The sequence below is a fragment of the Cucurbita pepo genome, chromosome 10, assembly GCF_057944985.1.
Source record: "Cucurbita pepo subsp. pepo isolate OVF chromosome 10, ASM5794498v1, whole genome shotgun sequence".
Classification (NCBI taxonomy): Eukaryota; Viridiplantae; Streptophyta; class Magnoliopsida; order Cucurbitales; family Cucurbitaceae; genus Cucurbita; species Cucurbita pepo.
This window is the reverse complement of record NC_141807.1, coordinates 2,655,625-2,675,265: the sequence shown is the minus strand read 5'-3', so window position 1 is coordinate 2,675,265 and position 19,641 is coordinate 2,655,625. Positions and strand designations below refer to the sequence as shown.

At 37.9% G+C, this 19,641-nt stretch overlaps 4 protein-coding genes across 4 annotated transcripts; 1 reads left to right on the top strand and 3 right to left on the bottom strand.

Moving 5' to 3' along the window:
* Positions 1-554: 554 nt before the first annotated feature.
* LOC111803101 (putative indole-3-acetic acid-amido synthetase GH3.1) lies at positions 555-2,961 on the bottom strand. Its single transcript, XM_023687373.2, has 3 exons — positions 2,570-2,961; positions 2,358-2,459; positions 555-2,264 (listed from the first exon to the last, which is right to left on the bottom strand). The coding sequence occupies exons 1-3, from the start codon at positions 2,887-2,889 to the stop codon at positions 875-877; spliced, it is 1,812 nt and encodes a 603-aa protein (XP_023543141.2). The 5' UTR covers positions 2,890-2,961; the 3' UTR covers positions 555-874.
* Positions 2,962-9,524: 6,563 nt separating this feature from the next.
* Positions 9,525-11,866, bottom strand: LOC111804342 (putative indole-3-acetic acid-amido synthetase GH3.1). The gene is made up of 3 exons (XM_023689104.2): positions 11,532-11,866; positions 11,322-11,423; positions 9,525-11,238 (listed from the first exon to the last, which is right to left on the bottom strand). Exons 1-3 carry the CDS (start codon positions 11,819-11,821, stop codon positions 9,855-9,857), a joined length of 1,776 nt encoding a protein of 591 aa, XP_023544872.2. The 5' UTR covers positions 11,822-11,866; the 3' UTR covers positions 9,525-9,854.
* A 2,574-nt stretch (positions 11,867-14,440) lies between these two features.
* LOC111803697 (zinc finger protein 7-like) lies at positions 14,441-14,983 on the bottom strand. Its single transcript, XM_023688222.2, has one exon. It carries the CDS (start codon positions 14,981-14,983, stop codon positions 14,441-14,443), a length of 543 nt encoding a protein of 180 aa, XP_023543990.2.
* A 2,422-nt stretch (positions 14,984-17,405) lies between these two features.
* Positions 17,406-19,578, top strand: LOC111803286 (Tetratricopeptide repeat (TPR)-like superfamily protein). Its single transcript, XM_023687616.2, has one exon. The coding sequence runs from the start codon at positions 17,532-17,534 to the stop codon at positions 19,449-19,451; it is 1,920 nt and encodes a 639-aa protein (XP_023543384.2). The 5' UTR covers positions 17,406-17,531; the 3' UTR covers positions 19,452-19,578.
* The last annotated feature ends 63 nt before the right edge of the window (positions 19,579-19,641 follow it).

The following is a 19,641-nucleotide window of genomic DNA, read 5'->3' as shown; positions in this document are numbered from 1 at the left end:
GTCCTCTGTATTTCTTGGCTTTTTTAAATTAAAGTGCTTTATGCATATATTTTAAAAGTCTCATTAAAATTACTCTCCTTTATATGTAATCTACACCCACCTTTCAAAAACTTTCTTTTTAATATTTTTTTAGTCTAATTAAAGAAAAAAAAACACAAAAATAGAATTTCTCATCTTTGTTTTCCATAAAATTGTATATATTTTATTTTCTTACAAGGTAAAACCAAAAAAAAAAAAAAAAAAAAAAAGAAAGAAAAGGAATTGGTTGGTTAGGAATAAGAAATTTAATTGGGAGAAGTGAATGATGATGAAGAAGGGAGGGAAGAACATAATTGATATAATTATGAAGAATAAGTGCAAAAATAGATAAATGCAATGCATCTAAATGAATGAATTGAGTGGAGAAGGGTTTGTGATAGCTACAAATTATATGGCATTGCTTTATGGAAGAAGCAGCGGCAGCCAAGAAAATAATTTTTTTAAAAAAGTTATTATTTTCCACACTCTCTTTTTACACTCAAAAGAAAGGAAAAAAGGAAAGAAAAAGGATGCAATAGACCAACAGACATATTTGTAAACACAACAATTACATCATGAAGCCCATATTTTAGACATTACTTCAACCTTATTACACACAAACACATCAACCTACAACCTTTCCTTAACCCAAAAAAAAAAAAAAAAAAAACACTTCTAAAAGACATATGCATAATCCAACAAACTCAAACTCTATCCTCATCTGCTTGGCTGCTGCTACGTCGTCGTCATCATCATATATAATCTTTTTATACATATGGGTCTTTTTCAATTTTCTTTTTTTTTTTTTTTTTTTTTTTGTTTTGTTTTGTTTTGTTTTTGTTTTTGTTGGTTGGTTTCAACGACGTCGTTCGGGTGTCCAGTGCGGCTTGGATGGGCTAAAGTGCACTGAAGCTACCCTAGAGTCGAGGAGCTCCACAATGGGTGTGAAGTTTACGCACCGTGGTGCTTTGTACTGGTTGATTGATGCACCCCTTGAGATGGCGTAGTCCATTAGCTCTTCAAACGTTCCGTTTTTCACAACCCTGATCTCTAGTGGTCCAATTGAGTTATCCGCGACTCGGCCTTGGCGGTACACCGAGTTCAGGCTCTCTTCGATGGCAAGGCAGCACTGATTTAGAATCTCCGCAGGCGGCGGAGAATTTGCGGCTTCGTCTTTCACTAGAAGCTCCCAATATATGACGTAATGTCCTGGGATTGTTTTTGTGTCGGCATAGCTCGTGTATTCCACCACGCTGGTGTTCAGCTCTCGGAGAAGAGATGACGCGTTCTCCACTGCCTTCTGGAGCTCCGCCTCGTCGGTCTTGTCGGAGTCAATGCTGAGCAGAACGTTTTTTCGTCTCACGAACCGGAACTGTGGGGCCGCGTTGTGGAACCCTGTGACCTCCAGCACGTCGCCCACTCGGTACCGCCGGAGTCCAGCGTAGGTTGTGATTACCAGCTCGTACTCTTTCCCGACTTCCACGTCCGCGAGGTCGACAAGTCGAGGTGGGGAGTCGCGGGAGAGAACAGGAGGGGACGACGTGTCGTGCGGGAGGAATTCGAAGTAGCCCATGTTTGGCATGATGGTGTAGGTCACTTCTGAGGGCTTGCACATTGGCTTCAAATTAACCCCGAAATAGCACTCCGAGGAAGCGTACATAGTACAAGCCATGGGTAACCCACCGCTGTAAAATTCCAGCGTGGGAATATACTGAGCCATGGCTCCTGTGACGATGACGTCAAGGTATTTGGTGTTTGGCCAAATTCTAGTGATAATCCCTTCCCACTCCTCTGTGGAACACTCCTTGGAGATGAATTCCGCCACCTCCGGATTTGGGTTTGTTAGGTATTTTGAAACGATGCATTCACGGAGACAAGGGTCTGTGATTTTGGGGTTTAGGGTTCCGGTGGAAATGTCGTGTGCCAGCTGTTTCCAGTTCAGCTGCAGGAAGCGGATGGCGCGGAGGAGGCCAGAGGCGAAGACGGCGCCAACTCGGAGGACTTGCTCGCGCATCAATAGCCCACATAACATTTGAGTGTACATGCTTTGGAAGGAATCGGCGCATAGAACGGCCTCGTTTGGGCTAGTGTAATCATTGAAAGGGTCATAGGGCCTAGTCTTGAAGATGTCGCTCTTGTAGTAGCTGGTGAGCACTGGACGAGCCACTAGCCCTCCAGGGGTCTTGGTTTCAGCCTTCACGAATAAAAAGTAGAGCCCCTTCCCTTTGTCCAATCCCGGCACATACCTGACCATTTTGTTCATTATTAATTTTCTTCCGCCTCAAAATTAAATTAAAAACGAGTCAGGTCGAGTCAGGTAGACAAGAGTGAATTCTTACAGATTCATAATGGGCATGAGAAGGCTGTAAAGCAGCTGACGACGCTCCATTTCTTCTTGAATTGTCGGCATCAGTTTCCTCTCCCCAGCCGATGTCCCAGAACTGTGAAATTAAATACAATTTAAATTCCATTTACATAAAAAAAAAAAAAAAAAAAAAAAAAAAAAAAAAAAAAAAAACCCAAATATATTTAGGTTAATTACAAAATTGACCTGGTGAGAAACTCAGAAATGGGAGTGGATGAAAAAATAGGAGAGCGATCGCCATTGGCAATACGTTGGATGTCGGGCTGGAGATCTTCGTAAGTAACGACGGGAATCTTGGACTTATAGGTGTCCCTGTCAGTGGCTCCATTGAGGCGGAAGCGGTTGACGTACTCAGTATTTGCGTTGCGGCTCAGAATCTCTGCCAACACCCTTTGCTGAACCGCGTCAGTATTTGTAGTGACCTCCTCTATGAAGCGAAGGGCTTTGGCGTCCTTATCGGAGGGCGGCGGGGGAAGAGGGGACGAAAGCTGAGAATCAACTGCCATTATAAAAACAAGAAGGCAAGAACTTTGAAAAGAGATAGTAGTAGGAATATGAGAAGGAATAGATGAGCGGTGAAGTTGTGAGTGTGGGATTTATATAGCAAAATGAGAAGAGGGAAGAGGTGAGAGGCAATGGTAATGCATGCTGTGATGACACCTCAAAATCCACGTCATATAAGGAAGAAAAAAATATATTTGGATGTGACTGTTGCTGTGGAGAGAAGGAACATGTGGGTCCAGTACACATAGGCGTGTGTAGGAAGGGGTGGACATGTGAGGCCCACATGTTTGTGCCAGGTCAAATACTGATTTTGTTTTGGAGTGAGGACCATGTTATTGGAGACAAGGACGGCTGCCGGCGGAAGCAGCCAATTTGTAAGGCAAGGGAGAACCCGAGAAGGAGGAAGGGAGAAGGCGGCCAATCACTTCCGTATATTTCAACGCCTCCACTGTTAATTGCTAATCCCACGCTAATCATTTTACATATTCATTAATAAATAGAACGATTTATTAATTTCTTTAAAAAAACTTTATTTTATAAAAAAAATGGTCGCAAACATGGGGATAGGATAAGATGGAAATATAATTAATCATATAATATATTGTTTGAAAGCAATTGGCGATAAGATCATAATGGGAATTATTGAATTATTATTTGAAGGTGTTATCACGTGAACATGACGTTGATTATAAATTTTATTTTCTTTTTTCCTTTTTCAGTTGATTACAATTTTAATTTTGAACCTACCCTTGGTGTCGAGCATTTAAAACGAAGAGGGTAGGTAAAAATCTGGCTTTGTTTTTGTTTTATTTTATTTTAAAATTAAACTTATGACAGTTGCATTGCATTTACATAGTTTTCTTCGCCAGCCTATGCGTTTTCTTTTCCTTCAAAATTTAATATAATTAATGCAAAGTTTCCATAAATGTCTCTCAATTTTTATTACTTTTATCTTTATGTTATATTATCTTTTTGCTTTTATTCCAACCAATAAATTATGAAATGGTTATTTTAAAATATAAATGAAGTTTGGATATTTAAAAAAATAAAAAATAATTGGCATAGAAAATGATGATTGTTTAAAAAATGAGAAGAAAAGGAAATTAAATCTCCCAATCTGCATGTCATAAGAGGTAGTTATTATCAAAACTGTAATTAAGGTTTTAAATTTGTTTGGTTTATTTTTGACAATGGAATATATTCTCTTCATTTGTCCTCCCAAAAACGTTGTTGACACAAATAATATCCCTTTCTTTTGCATATCTCTTGTATCAACTATAATTCCAACCTGAATCCATTGTTCATTTAATCAAGGTCCTATTGGTTTAATTACAAAGTAGCCCTTTTAATTCTTTTTCGTATTTCAAACCATAAAACAATTAAAATTAATTTTTAGCTTTTTGAATAAGATTTCAAAAGTACTTTTGGAATTATTGCTAATAAAATAAAGATTATCGAGAGTATTTTGTTTATATAGGGTACATCATTTGAATTATCGAACAAAATCATGTATTAAACTAGAAGACTCTTCCATATGACATTACGAAAAAACCATATTCATATATTTTGTAATTATGATATTTCTAATATATTCTTGAATTGGAAGACCTTCCTCTAGCCTCTCCTTTTGTTCGTTTTTTTGTTATACCTACAATTTTTTACTCTCGTGTCACTTTAAATTAAATATGAGCGTTGTTACTATCGAATTTTTGTATTGGAAGATAGGAAAACAAAATAGAAGAACTGAGAATGTTTGTTGGGTCATTTTGAGGTTTGAACTATTGTTGCTACTACCAAATTGGCCATTGTCTCAAATTGCTATACAAAGGAAAAGAAATTTGTAGGATTAAATACAGTTCTTATTTGTTCTTAATGAAAAATGTCACGACCACTCAAAATTTGGCCGTCCAACTTTTGTTCTTTTGCAACAAAAAGCTTTAGTTTTTATAAATAGATTTGATTTTGTTTGGCTTCTACTTAGAAAAAAAGAAATGCATTTATTGCCAAACCCTAACTATCCAAACTTTATAATTAAATTATGAAAATAATCTAATAATACAAAATTATTATGGTCCTGTTCTCAATTATGCGTATATATTCTTTGAAAAATAACATTATTTTAAACACGTAATAGCGTGACACGTGTGACGTTACCCAATAATTTAGTCACAATAGGACATATTATTATTGAATTTCATGCACATTCATGACCCACAAGTGACAGCTTGTATCTCCCTATTGTAGACATTCACACGTAAAGATTATTTGGTAGAAAAATATTATAAGAGGAAAAGGACGTTATGTTATATTATTTACATATATCGAAAGCTTCGACATTTTTGTTATAAATTTGTAAAATATAAGGAAAACGGATGGGCGTTGAGAAGTGTTTGAGATTGAGAGTCAAACAATCGAGAGGGCCGACGTGTTGTCGAGGAATTGTGGAACATGGAATTAAGAAGAGTTTGAATTTTGGGGAATTAATTAGCGTTGAAGATAGAGGAAAGCAAAGGGCAAAGGCAATAGGGGGCGTTGCTAAGTTACCACAAAACATTCGGAGGGTCAAAGGATTTGGCTTCCCAGATTCAAACTTCTTAGCAACACCAAATTATGTTTGGTTGTCGCATTGACTTCCTAACCCACACACGTTTGCTTCATCTTTAAACCCTCTCTTTATTTATATCCCCCATGACTTTCACACCATCTTTTCCTCGCTTTTAATCATTAATTATTAATGCCTCTACTTCCACTTTTCAAACTCACAAACCCTCATAAATTATGTGGCAACCTGTAACCGTCCAAATTCACCGCTAGTAGATATTGTCTGTTTTGACCCGTTACGTATCGCGATCTACCTCATAATTTTAAAACATGTCTACTAGGTAGAGGTTTTCATACCCTTTTAAGGAATGTTTCGTTCTCCTTCTCAACTGTGGGATCTTATAGTTTATCCTCCTTCAGGGTCCAGCGTTCTCACTGGCACATTACCTCGTGATTGACTCTTATGTAATTTGTAATAATCCAAGCCCACCGTTAATAGAAATTGTCTATTTTGGCCTGTTATGTATCGTCTCACGATTTTAAAACGCGTCTACTAGAGAGAGGTTTCTACATCTTTATAAGGAATGTTTCGTTCCCCTCTCTAACGTATGGATTATTATGAGATCTCATATTGGTTGGAGAGAGAAACGAAATATTTCTTATAAGAGTGTGGAAACCTCTTATCAGTAAACGCGGTTTAAAATCGTGAGGCAAAGGGCGATACATAACGGACCAAAGTTGATAATATCTGTTAGCGGTGAGCTTGGACGATTACATAATGTTTTGTCTCGTAGAAAAGAGGGCATTAGAATATGCCATATGCCATATGGTTTGAAGGCGTTTGATTGGAGCAGGTTTGGGGGGGACAGAGAATAGTTAGCTGCCTCTTTTGAAAGTCAATGAAAGCAACAAATGGTCAAAATTTGAGACAATTTTGGTTCTTTTCTAACCTAATTTCTTTCATTACATTCAACAGTTAGGTTTGGGAGTCTGTCAAAACTTGTCCACACGTTTTACCCACTTCCCTAATTTTGATGGTTTCCAATATAGATTGCGACTTGAAATTCAATCTTGTGACAAAAAAATCAATAATTTCTATGTTATTTGTTAAATTCAAAAGTAATTTAACCCCATGAAGGATTTTTCTTCACCCACCTAGTTGTGTTGTTCGTTGGAGGCGAATGAATTGGGAGGCCATGTTGGGCGTCCATGGTATCAATAAGAAGCCTTCAACCGAGCTAAGTGTATGTGTTTTCTTGTCCCTAATATCATCAACAAAGAAATTGGAGTTCATTTCCAAAGGATTAACAACGTTAATCTAATTATCTAAACAAACTTGTTGTTTCATAGACATACAAGTTCTGATTCATAATCGTAAAAACATGTCGATAAAACTATTCTTCCCTACTACATACCCTCAATAAACACCAAAACCATCCCTTTTTCAATACAAAAATGACAAAACATCGAGAATACTTTACGTGTACTAAACTTGTAGCTAGATTCTTCAAAGGGTATAGTCATTTTCATATATATTTGTTCAAATAGAAAAACAAATCTTGTCAGAGAAGGATTGTGTTCATAACATATATTACAAAAATTATAATAACTGTTCATATTTATAAAATTAGGTCATGGGTAAGAAGTTGTTTTGTCTTGAAGCTCAAAAGAATCGAAAGGATAAATGAGACAAATTTCCTTCAATCACGCGTAATAATTGAACCTAAAAGATTCCAACATGGATCGAAGGACATATGCCTAAACAAATCGAGTTATGTTCAAGTTAAGAACTTGACCTTCTCGTTTGCTATCTATATTAAATCACCAATGAACCCAAAAACTACTAAAATTGATGAAAACTTCTACGTAACATAATATTTTGAACACGAATTTCTCTCGAGTACCTTTTGGCTCAGCTTAGATGGTCGGAAACACGTGTGTTAATAAGTGGCAAAGTGGCATACGTATACGAAAGCAGCATGGAAAAGGCAGGAAGCTGGCTGTGGAAGAGAAAACGTAGAAAATGATGTTTAGAGTTTTGGGGTTTGCGGTCAACGACAACAATATTATTTAGAGTGACAATTGGGACAAGCAAGATTCAAAATAAAACCAGACAGGACATATGCATGCACTTGTAATTAACTCTTATAGAACCACGAACCCGTTGTTTTACTTGTTATAGTGAAAAGGACGAGAGATGAGGAAGATGTTTTGTTCTTCTTTGTCCTCCAAAATAAGGCATTCGTGCTCTTCTTTCTTCGGTTGCTCTCAAGCTTTGGTTCATTGGTTAGGTTCATATGATCTAGCTTTGTGAACTCATATGATTCTAAGATATTATCTGTTTTGCCCTATTACGTATCGCCATCAACTTCACGATTTTTTAAACGCATTTGTTAGGGAGAGGTTTCTACAACATTATAAAGAAGGTTTGTTCCCCTCTCCAATCGGTATGATATCTCACAATTTACTCTCCTTAGGGACCCAGCGTCCTCACTGGCAACCGTCTGGTGTTTGACTCTAATACCATTTGTAACAGCCAAACCCCACTATTAACCGATATTGTTCGCTTCGGCTCGTTATGTATCTTTGTCGGTCTCACTGTTTTTAAAAATTAATAATGTGTTGATTATGTTATGCTTTTAGCTTAGCACTTCTAAGTCGGTAATTCTGTGATTGTGCACTAAAATAAATCAAAGTACTTTGTTTAGGGAAACATTACTATAAAATGGGATTATGAAGAAAATAAAAAATAATAATGTGTTGATGAATTAAACCAAAGATGTAGAGCACTCGTGAGCTTATAACAATGGAAGTAATTAATGAAGATAGGGACGAAAATTTGCAAATTTTCTCAAATCATTCAATCACTTTTCACGTGCTTTTCTTTTTGTTTGTGATATGATATTCAATGGGATGCTTTCTCCCAACATAATCTTGGAACACTTTGTCAACCAGTGGGTCCAAATGCTATTAATGTCAAATTAGATATTAACAACGTCTCAAAAAGACTTGAAGTCCTAATGTATTGGTCGGAAAACTTGCCTTAATTAGCTAAATTATGCTTAGATTTGATATGAAATGACGTCTATGTTTCATATAATTATTATATCTTTTGGAGATTTGTAGCTAGACATGAACACATTTTAGATTGAAATGTTTGAAATTTATCATGTATTTGTGGTATGAATAATTTTGTTTAGGAATTTATTGAGTAATCCAAATAGATTGATTTAAATAAAGAATACAAAAATATATTTTTGATGTATGATCCTCTCACCCACTACAATAGAATTTGGGGAATTAGATTGGATTGTGGATAGCGTTTTGCTTGGCTAAAATGAGGCAACTTCCAAAACTTTTAGAATCATGCATTGTATCAGACCAAAAACCACATTTGTCAATCCAAATATGAATAAAGGCTGTGAATGTTCGATGTGAAATCAAAGTTTAATCATCCCATCCAACCCACTCTCTTTGGATTCTACTCTTTAGATCTTTCGCGGTTTTAAATGGCTTTTTCGACCGTTCTTCATGTTCTTATATGTTTATACGACATTCATTTTATGTCTGTCAACCTAAAATTGTTGAGACAACAATAAGCTTTCGAGTATCTATACAATGATATGATATTGTTCATTCTAAATATAACTTCTCGTAACTTTATTATATTTATGATCGTAACCTAATTTCATTACAGACACACAATACTAGTCTGATCGAGTTATGTAGTTAGGTGCATGCTATACCCCATTGGTATAAGCTAACTAGTTAATAGGGGTAACGTGGTAGATGCTGTGGTTAAAGCTAATATTCTCTCCTTCGAACAAATATTTTATTTTATTTTATTTTATTTGTGAGAATATTATATTAAAATAGTGGCTAATTAGCCTCTATACTGTGTGTTTAATTAGTGTAGGATTAAGTTATCCTATTATCTCTTGCGTCTATATTATTAATTAGGAGGGAACATAGTCGTTGAATTTTGCTTCTCTTGTCGCCTGCAAGAATATAAATTTTCTTTTCCCCTTTTCACTATCACCACAAAATCAACTTTAAGTAATAATTTCTTCACTTTATATTAATTAATAATTGATCAAATGTCCAAAATAGCCCTTAACTACCCATTAATACAAATTTAAAATTACTAAAAAATTCAAATCATAGCGGCCCATTGCTATGGACGAGGCCCATTACGAGGAAGATAAGCCCAATGTGTGTCGTCGGATGTCTGAGGTCCATACGAGCCCATGAAAGACATGGCCCATTGGCCCAAGTTCTGTCTGATTATTTAAATTACTTAATTTGAGATAAAATATTATAAAATAAGAATTAAAATTTATTTAAAAACATAACCCATATTAATAATTAATTACTTTTGTATCCGACCATTATTAGAAGTCAACAGTGGTGACAACCTCGTTGGGATCTAACGTGTTCGTTCGGGTGTCCAGTGCGGCTTGGATAGGCTAAAGTGCGCTGAAATTACCCTAGAGTCGAGGAGTTCGAGAATGGGTGTGAAGTTCACGCATCGTGGCGCTTTGTATTGGTTTATGGATGCACCCCTTGAGATTGCATAGTCCATTACCTCTTCAAACGTCCCGTTTTTGACCACCCTGATCTCCAGCGGTCCGATTGAGTTGTCGGCCACTCGACATTGGCGGTACACCGAGTTGAGGCTCTCTTCCATGGCCAGACAGCACTGGTTTAAGGTCTCCACGGGAGGGGGATTTGCGGTGTCTTTTACAAGAAGCTCCAGATATATGACGTAATGTCCTGGGATTGTTTTGGTGTCTGCGTGGGTCGTGTACTCTAGCACGCTGGTGTTGAACTCCCGCAGCAACAACGCCGCATTGTTGATGGCCGTTTGCAACTCGGCCTCATCTGTCTTATCAGAATCGATGCTCAAAAGAACGTTCTTTCTTCTCATGAATCGGAACTGTGGGGCTGCGTTGTGGAACCCCGTTACTTGTAGAATGTCACCGACTCGGTAACGGTTGAGTCCGGAGTAGGTTGTGATTACGAGCTCGTACACTTTCCCGAGTTCCACGTCAGCGAGGTTGACTAGTCGAGGTGGGGAGTCGTGGGAGTGAGCTGGAGGAGACGACGTGCCGTGAGGGAGGAATTCGAAGTAGCCCATGTTTGGCATGATGGTGTAGGTCACTTCCGAGGGCTTGCACATTGGGTTCAAATTTAACCCGAAATAGCACTCCGAGGAAGCGTACATGGTGCAAGCCATGGGTAGCCCTCCACTGTAAAGTTCCAAGGTGGGTATGTACTGAGCCATGGCTCCTGTCACAATCACATCCAGGTACTTAGTGTTTGGCCAAATTCTTGTGATAATTCCTTCCCACTCCTCTATGGAGCACTCCTTGGAGATGAATTCCGCCAGCTCCGGGTTTGGGTTTGTTAGGTATTTGGAGGTTATGCATTCACGGAGACAAGGGTCTGTGATTTTGGGGCTTAGGGTGCCAGTGGAGATGTCATATGCCAACTGCTTCCAATTGAGCTGGAGGAAGTGAATGGCGCGGAGGAGACCAGAGGCAAAGACGGCGCCCACGCGGAGGACTTGGTGGCGCATTAGGAGGCCACATAACATCTGAGTGTACATGCTTTGGAAGGAATTGGCGCATAGAATTGCCTCGTTTGGGCTAGTGTAGTCATTGAATGGGTCATAGGGTCTAGTCTTGAAGATGTCGCTCTTGTAGTAGCTGGTGAGCACTGGACGTGCCACTAGCCCTCCAGGGGTCTTGGTTTCAGCCTTCACAAATAAAAAGTAGAGTCCTTTCCCCTTGTCCAACCCCGGCACGTACCTGAAAAGTCATTACTTGTCAATTTTTTTTTTTTAATCTCCAAATTTCATTCAATTAAATCCGAGATTAAGATTGATAATTACAGGTTCATGATAGGCATGAGAAGACTATAAAGCAGCTGACGACGTTCCATTTCTTCTTTAATTGTGGGCATTAATTTTCTCTCCCCACCCGATGTCCCAGAACTGCAAATTAAATACAGTAAATCATAATTAAAATCCAATTTAGAGTAACCATGATATAATTTATATTAATTAATTGTGTATAATTTGGAAATTATCATAAAATTTCACCTGGTAAGAAACTCAGAAATGGGATGAGAGGAAAAGATAGGGGAGCGATCGCCATTAGCAATACGTCGGATGTCGGCCTCCAGCTCCTCGTAAGTAACCACCGGAACTTTGGACTTAAAGGCGTCTTGGTCGGTGGCTCTATTGAGGCGGAACCGGTTCAGATACTCCGTATCAGCATTCCGGTTCAGAATCTCGGCCAACACTCTTTTCTGAACCGAGTCAGCATTTGTAGTGGTTTCCTCTATGAACCGGAGGGCCTTGGCATGAGAAACCGAAGAATCAACGGCCATTGTTACAGAAAGCTGATATGGCGATGGATATATGTTTCAAGTTTTGAGCTGTGAGTAGTGAGGAAAAAGAAGAAGGGATTGGTGTGTATATATAGATTAATATTGACACGTCATAGTTGACATCATGCGAGCAAAGAGAAAGGACAGATGGGGTCAGGACGAGTAGCTCTGTCGAGGGGAGAGGAGAGCAGCGGGGGCCACCGTGAGTGCCAGGTCAGATTGAGGATCCTTTCCAGCTGGATTGGTTGATCGGCGACAATGACGGCTGCCGGCGGGATCCGACAATTAGTAAGCAGAGGAAGGAGGGCCAAGGGTGTGATGTATTAATGTTTTGGTCATGGGGAACCTCTCCTTTTAAGTTGGAAACGCCATGGCTGACGTGTAAATATTATATTGATGTACGTCATGAATAAGGACGAGGTGTACCTCATCATTGTCAACTTTTCAAACAACATCATTTTCTTTTTTTCTTTTGTTTCACATTATGCTAAAATAACAAGCATTTTCTTACTATATATATAATAAACTTCTGTGATTTTAGTTCATTAAGTTGGCCCAATTATTTATTTTTATTTTTATTTGAAATTAAACAATATATTTTCTTTATTATTTGAATATAATTAAATTAAATATTAAAATGATTTTTTGAATGTTTTATTGGGTTTGAATTGAAATAGGGTATTTGTGTTGACATTTAAAACGCACGCGTTTATTTAATGTTCAAAAATCCTACCCGTGACTTTGACCAAACCTTTGCTAGCCTTGAATGCTTAATTAATGTCCTCTAGAAGTTTTGATAGATGGGGACAACACACGTGCATTGTTGTTATATATTTATTTTGTTTTTATTTTTTATAAATATATTTGTCGGTCTTTATATTTTCTATATCCGTAATATTCATTCGTTAGAGTCTACTTTTAATCGTGTTCGAAGCTATGATGCAACTACTTTTAGAAACATTTTGTTAGTTGGTAGATTTCATAGATGAGCGGGAAGTTTTTAAGGCGATTCGAGTTATTTTTGGGACTTGAATGACACATAAGAACCTTGAGGTCGTTGGTAACTTCAAGGGTGGGCTACACACCTTTGAATGGACTTTCTAGATGATTTTACTCTCTTACCTTTTTAAAAAAAATCTTGAGATTGTTGGACGATGAAAGCCCAACATCGGCTAATTTAGAGAATGATCATGGGTTTATAATCAAAGAATACTCTCTTCATTGGTATGATGCCTTTTGAGGAAGCCCGAAACAAAGCTATGAAAGCTTATGCTTAAAGTTGACAATATCATACCATTGTGGAGAGTCGTGTTCATCTAACATGGTATCAGAGCTATACCCTAAACTTCATCGTGTCAATAGGTTAGTAAATCCTCAAATGTTCGAACAAAGGACTCCAAAAGAAAAGGAGTCGAACTTCGATTAAGGAAAAGTGTTGGATGTTCATCTAACATACACTAATATATATTTTGAAGCATAAATATTCAAAGCAATTTAGTGGGCCGACCTGTTGTGGAAGAATTGTAGGACAACGTTAGTGAATATTAGAGAAGTCAAAGAAGGGTTTTGATGGTTGCAACAAAGACTTAATTGAGATTATTAATTTGGCGTTGAAATAATGGCAAAAAATGGTGGCTTTTTAATGGACATTTAAAGCAACCAAAAAAAGTCTCGACAATTAAAATTTAATATTAATTTAAAATAGCCTCTACTGGATTTATTAATTAATTAGTAATTCCATTATCTCTTGCACTTACATTAATTAATTATTATTAGGGAACATATTCCTTTAATTTTTGCTCTCTTGTCGCTCACAATAATATGGATTAGGTCAAACCCTTCATTTTTCCTTTTCATTACCACTAATCCATCATTTTAAAATCTAATTTATATATGATAATGTTTTTATTATGTGTACATATATATATTATGTGTCAATTTGTATAGTTCAACTAACTAATTTAAGCATACGAGGACACATGAAGTAAAGAAACTAACCCTATTGTGTTGTATACAATCAGTAACGACAAGGCCCATTACAAGGGAACATAAGCCCAATGTTTCCCTTTTGTTGGACTTTAAGGTGGTCGGTCATTCTTCAATTAATTGGGCTTATCCTCCCTTGTAATGGGCCTTTAACATTGGGCTTATCTTCAATTAATTGGGCTTATCCTCCCTTGTAATGGGCCTTTAACATTGGGCTTATCTTCAATTTTGATTGATAGTTAAAAATTAAAAATTTTCTTATAATAAAAGTTGAAGAAATGTTTGTTGGAATTATTCGATTCTTGCTAAAATTAAATCATGGAAGGAATATGTTTTTACATGTGATGTAAGAAACTAAAAGAAAAGCTCAAACACCAAGTTTCTTATTTTAAAAGTTTAATATAATAAAGCATATAAACCTTTATTTCGAGAGTATATTACACTAGAATGAACGAATTCAAGTGTTTAGATGAGAATTTGAATGTCGGACCTCGAGAGAGAAGAACAGTTGATGTGATGATTATGTTTATTTGCATTGATGAGGTAGAAGCTAAGAATTAAATTTTTTTAAAAATTAGTAAAAATTTACATTAAAACAAGTGAGGTTCATTTTTTGGTGTGTGGGTGCGGTGATCATAGTCGAAGGTTCAAGTCTAGGTGGTTCATGGATGATCCTTGTTTCTTAAATCGGAAGCTTCCAGGCCAAGTGGAATCGGAAGCTTCCATGGCATGATCTTCCCTTCTCAAAGGTGTTGGCAATGGCGTTTTTTGAATCCCAGCACCTTGTGTGGGGTTATGGGGAAGGGAATGGGGTGTGATACCAAGGGAAGCAACTGCGTAGTTGAGAGAAGCAGCCATTGTAGAGAGCATGATGGTGGTCCTGGGATCGGAGTGGTGGTGCCTTTTGGCGGCTCCTCTTTCTCTCTTGTGGGCGTTTTGATGGCCTCCCAACGCTTGTGAACTGTAGAACTTCTTCATGCAGTAGTTGCAGGAGAACAACCTGTCCTCGCCACGGTTGGCGAGCTTGGCTTTGGTGTCCGTGGAGGGCTGCCCCTCGGGTGTGCAGAGGCCTAAGCTCAACAATTGGCCCAAGTTGTGATCTGGGTGGCACTGGATGGGCGCCCCATTTGAGTCATATTTGTTGGGGAAACTCATGGAAGAAGGTGATGGCTGCATTGGATGGGTGTGGGAGTTTAATATAAATATAAATATAAATATAAATATAAATATAAATATAAATGGGGAAGGAAGTAAGAATCCGATGAGGGAGGGAGTGAGTTACAAGTGGAGTTGTATTATTGTTCGCTTACCTTTAAACAATAAAAGCTAAGAAAGAGAAGCTGTGTACTGTCAATTCAATTATGTACACCTCTAACAGACAAACATTCCACATTCTAATGTTTCATTGTCACTCTTTAATCCATTATTCTCTCTCTCTCTCTCTCTCTCTCTCTCTCTCTCTCTCATTAAACTATTCTACGTTGTTCCATGATGTATTTGTCTCAGAAATTGAGTTAAGTAATGTATTCATATCAAATTCGCATTAAATTTAGAAGTTTAAGCTTTATACTAAGAAAAACTTAATATAATCTCATACTTTGAACTTATGATCCCTTACTTTTTGTCAAGATGACTTGTTTTAATGCTACAACAAAGTGTTGGATTAAAATATCTTCAAGATATCGTCTTGCGTTATTTGAGTACATTTTCTAAATACATAAATGGTTAGATACATGAATTTCTAGGTGCATGGCATGATCTAGTACATGAATAGTATGTATACATGTACTCATTTATAAAGCTGTTTTTAAAGAAAGTACATAAAGGTATCATTTTTCTCATTTGTAACCAAACATTTCAAGCAAGAAAGAGAGTTACTTAAAAAGAACAATTTTTTCTTTGATGTGTTCTTAAGTTTTATAAAGAAACGAATTGTGAGATCTCAAATCGGTTAGAGAGGAGAATGAAACATTCCTTATAAGGGTGTGGTAACTTCTCCCTCGTAGACGCGTTTTAAAACTTTAAGGGGAGTCCAGAAGAAAAAGTCTAAAGAGACCGGTGGATTTGGGCCATTACAAATGGTATCAAAGCTAGACACTAGGTGGTGTGCCAACGAAGACGTTGGGCTCTTAAGGGGAGTGGATTGTGAGATCCCACAACGGTTGGAGAGGAGAACGAAATATTCCTTAGAAGTGTGTGGAAACTTCTTACTAACAGACGCGTTTTAAAATCATGAGACTGACTTGATATGTAACCAGTAGAAACAGACAACATTTGTTTGCGGGAGACTTAAGTTAAGGAGGAAAGAGAAAGAGAAGACAGTTTTGATACGTTCTTATTATGAGAAAACTATTAATTGGAGGACCCTCCATGGAAATGGTAGGAGTTGTGAATAGTTCTGTTCCTTCTTTTCATGGGGATGTCAATGGTGACAAAACATAGAGATGCAAGAGAATGGAGGGATGTCTTGTCCAATTGTACAGCTAGGTGCCCTGAGGTTGTCATGTCCACATTTTCCAACTGGCTTTGAGTGTTTCCATGTTGTGAATTTGGCAAGCATATGAGAGAAAGTGAAAGAGACCAATGGAGACGACAACACATATTTGTGTTTGGGCAATGAAAGAAGATTCGATGCCAAACTTACTTTTCTTTTAGGATGATTTGGTTTCATAATTGGTTTCATATCTCTCGATCTATGTCCTCTAATATTCCAAACAAAAACAATTCTAAGCTTGTATGAGAATTCATTTGTTTATAATACTTTAAGCATATCTTTGTATTGTAGCCAAAGAATAAGTTGTCACCATAATGACAATTTGAATCTTTGTTCTACAGATTCTTCTTCTTCACTCTTTGTTTGTAGCTTCAACTTCTGGTACTTTCACAATTGAAGAGAAGTTGAAGTACTTTTGATAAGACTAAGAATAAGCAGTGTAGGATAAGGATTAAAATGTTGGAAACAAAAGCATCCAATGTCTCTGGAATACCTTAAAAGAATATCCAAATGAGTGATTATCAAATGTTGGGTTTGTTGCATTATATTCCACTAATTAAAGGGTATAGAATATTGGATTATACTTCGTGCACTAATTTTTTTTTTTTTTTTTGTTCAATTCTGTGTTGCTATCACATAATTGCATCTGGTTCTTGAAAACAGGATACTTTTAAGTTCTCTATATTCATATTCTAAATGGTTAAGAATTTCAAAGCGGAAATTCTCAAGAACCCAAACATTCCTTCCTGTTTTGCCTTCATGATATCTTACTTGAAGCTCATCCCATGATGCTAATATTAAGCCCTTCCCAACCAACTTTAACTCGCATTTTAAACTCCTTTGTACACATAAATTACATCGACATACATGCTCAAACAATAATGAAAAAGACGTTTATACGTCTACAAACAAGAACATGCAACGATTTCATATGCTCTCAAATTTAGAAAGGCACGAATAGTTGATAAAGTGTAAATACACCTGTAATTTTTAATTTTGGGTCTAATCTGAATTTGTATTTTTATTTAATTGAATTTTTCTTTTGACCATGTTTCCAATCACTTATTTATTGGATTAAAATATTAAAAAAAAATTATTTTTTAAAGTGAAAAAAAAAATCCAAAATTGAAACATTTATCCTCTTCTGTTCGGTATTTGGGTTAATTTATGCCATTTCTGTGTGTCCCATGAATGTCCATGGCGCCAATTGCTTGAGTTAACACCGAAAGGATGACATCTTCCTTTCTCACAGCTTCACCTGCATCACCGCCGCCAATTTTCGCCACCAACTGTTCATCTGTCTTGCGAACTTCTTGTTCCACGGCCAGAACCTCCGATCGTTTCCAACAAGTAGAAAGTTTTGCCTTACTAATTGATAAATCGAAATCCGTCGACCGCCTGCTTCAAATCCACGCTTCTGTTCTCCGCCACGGACTTTACCACAACCCCATCTTAAATTTCAAGCTCCAACGCTCGTACGCCGCTCTCGGACGCCTTGATTACTCGGTAGCCGTTTTTAACACTTCCGATGAACCCAATGTCTTTTCGTTTAGTGCAATTATTCATAGCCACGTACAATGTGGATTATTTGACCGAGCTCTCAAGTATTATTTGCAAATGCTAAACGGTGGTGTGGAGCCCAATGTTTTCACCTTCTCCTCGGTCTTGAAATCCTGCTCTCTCGAACTCGGAAAGGTCCTCCATTGCCAAGCAATAAAGTTCGGGTTCGATTCTGATTTGTATGTCAGGACGGGACTGGTCGATGTATACGCGAGAGGGGGCGATGTCGTGTGCGCCCGCCAGCTGTTTGATAAAATGTCTGAGAGAAGCTTGGTTTCTCTAACGGCCATGCTTACTTGCTACGTGAAGCTGGGGGAGCTTGGCGAGGCACGGGCCTTGTTCGACGGGATGAAAGAGAGGGATGTTGTTTGTTGGAATGTGATGATTGGTGGGTACGCGCAGAATGGTGTTCCCAATGAGTCATTGAAGCTTTTCAGGCGAATGTTGATGGCGAAAGTCATGCCCAATGAAGTAACAGTTCTGGCTGTTCTTTCGGCTTGTGGGCAGCTTGGAGCCCTCGAATCTGGAAGGTGGGTTCATTCGTATATTGAGAATAAGGGCATTCAGATGAATGTTCATGTGGGCACCGCACTGGTTGATATGTATAGCAAATGTGGTAGTTTGGAAGATGCACGGTTGGTATTTGATCAGATTCGGGATAAGGATGTGGTCGCCTGGAATTCGATGATTGTTGGTTATGCCATGCACGGATTTAGCCAACATGCATTACAGTTGTTCGAGGAAATGTCTGAGATCGGATACCAGCCAACTGATATCACTTTCATCGGCATTTTGAGTGCCTGCAGCCATGGCGGCTTGGTGGAGGAGGGAAGGAGTTACTTCAGATTGATGAGAGATAAATACCGAATTGAACCTAAGGTCGAGCACTATGGATGTATGGTTAATCTTCTAGGACGTGCGGGACATCTTGAAGAAGCATATGAACTCGTGAAAAACATGAGAGTTGCAGCTGACCCTGTTATCTGGGGAACATTGCTCGGGTCTTGTAGACTTCATGGTAACATAAAATTGGGAGAGGAAATTGCAGAGTTTCTTGTTGACCAGAAGCTTGCAAATTCAGGGACGTATGTTCTTCTTTCCAATATATATGCTGCAACAGGCAATTGGGAAGGGGTTTCGAAGATGAGGACGTTGATGAAAGAGCATGGCATTGAAAAGGAGCCTGGTTGCAGCTCAATTGAAGTTAACAACAAGGTGCATGAGTTCCTTGCTGGGGAGAGGAAACATCCCAAAAGCAAAGAAATATATGTGATGTTGAATGAGATAAATAGCTGGCTCAAAGCTCACAGATACACACCACAGACCGATGTCGTTTTACATGATCTCGGGGAGGAACAAAAGGAACGATCACTCGAAGTTCATAGTGAGAAGCTTGCTGTTGCCTTTGGGCTTATCAGTACTCAACCAGGCACCACCATCAAGATTGTGAAGAACCTCCGAGTTTGTTCAGATTGCCATGCTGTAATGAAGTTGATATCAAAAATCACTGGACGTAAGATTGTAATGAGGGACCGGAATCGGTTCCATCACTTCGAAGATGGATTATGTTCTTGTGGAGGTTACTGGTGAGAGGAGATGATTTGTGAACAGTGCTATAATCCACCAGGATTTTGTGACAAATTATTAGCGTTAATGTAAGATGTTCTTATCAAATATCATAAACTGAAATTCTCCCAGAATTTGGGATTTGAATTCAGTAGCTACTAGTTTAGAATATGGACAAAGGGACTCAATTCAGTTCCACCGACAGAGCAAAACT

What these genes read in the sequence shown, in the direction of transcription:
- LOC111803101 (XM_023687373.2), bottom strand. Translation starts at nt 2,889, where the DNA reads ATGGCAGTTGATTCTCAGCTTTCGTCCCCTCTTCCCCCGCCGCCCTCC. An exon ending in ATTTCTGAGTTTCTCACCAG is followed by an intron (nt 2,460 to 2,569) that starts GTCAATTTTGTA and finishes TTAATTTCACAG; the next exon opens with TTCTGGGACATCGGCTGGGG. An exon ending in CTCATGCCCATTATGAATCT is followed by an intron (nt 2,265 to 2,357) that starts GTAAGAATTCAC and finishes CAAAATGGTCAG; the next exon opens with GTATGTGCCGGGATTGGACA.
- LOC111804342 (XM_023689104.2), bottom strand. Translation starts at nt 11,821, where the DNA reads ATGGCCGTTGATTCTTCGGTTTCTCATGCCAAGGCCCTCCGGTTCATA. An exon ending in ATTTCTGAGTTTCTTACCAG is followed by an intron (nt 11,424 to 11,531) that starts GTGAAATTTTAT and finishes TTTAATTTGCAG; the next exon opens with TTCTGGGACATCGGGTGGGG. An exon ending in CTCATGCCTATCATGAACCT is followed by an intron (nt 11,239 to 11,321) that starts GTAATTATCAAT and finishes ATGACTTTTCAG; the next exon opens with GTACGTGCCGGGGTTGGACA.
- LOC111803697 (XM_023688222.2), bottom strand. Translation starts at nt 14,983, where the DNA reads ATGCAGCCATCACCTTCTTCCATGAGTTTCCCCAACAAATATGACTCA.
- LOC111803286 (XM_023687616.2), top strand. Translation starts at nt 17,532, where the DNA reads ATGACATCTTCCTTTCTCACAGCTTCACCTGCATCACCGCCGCCAATT.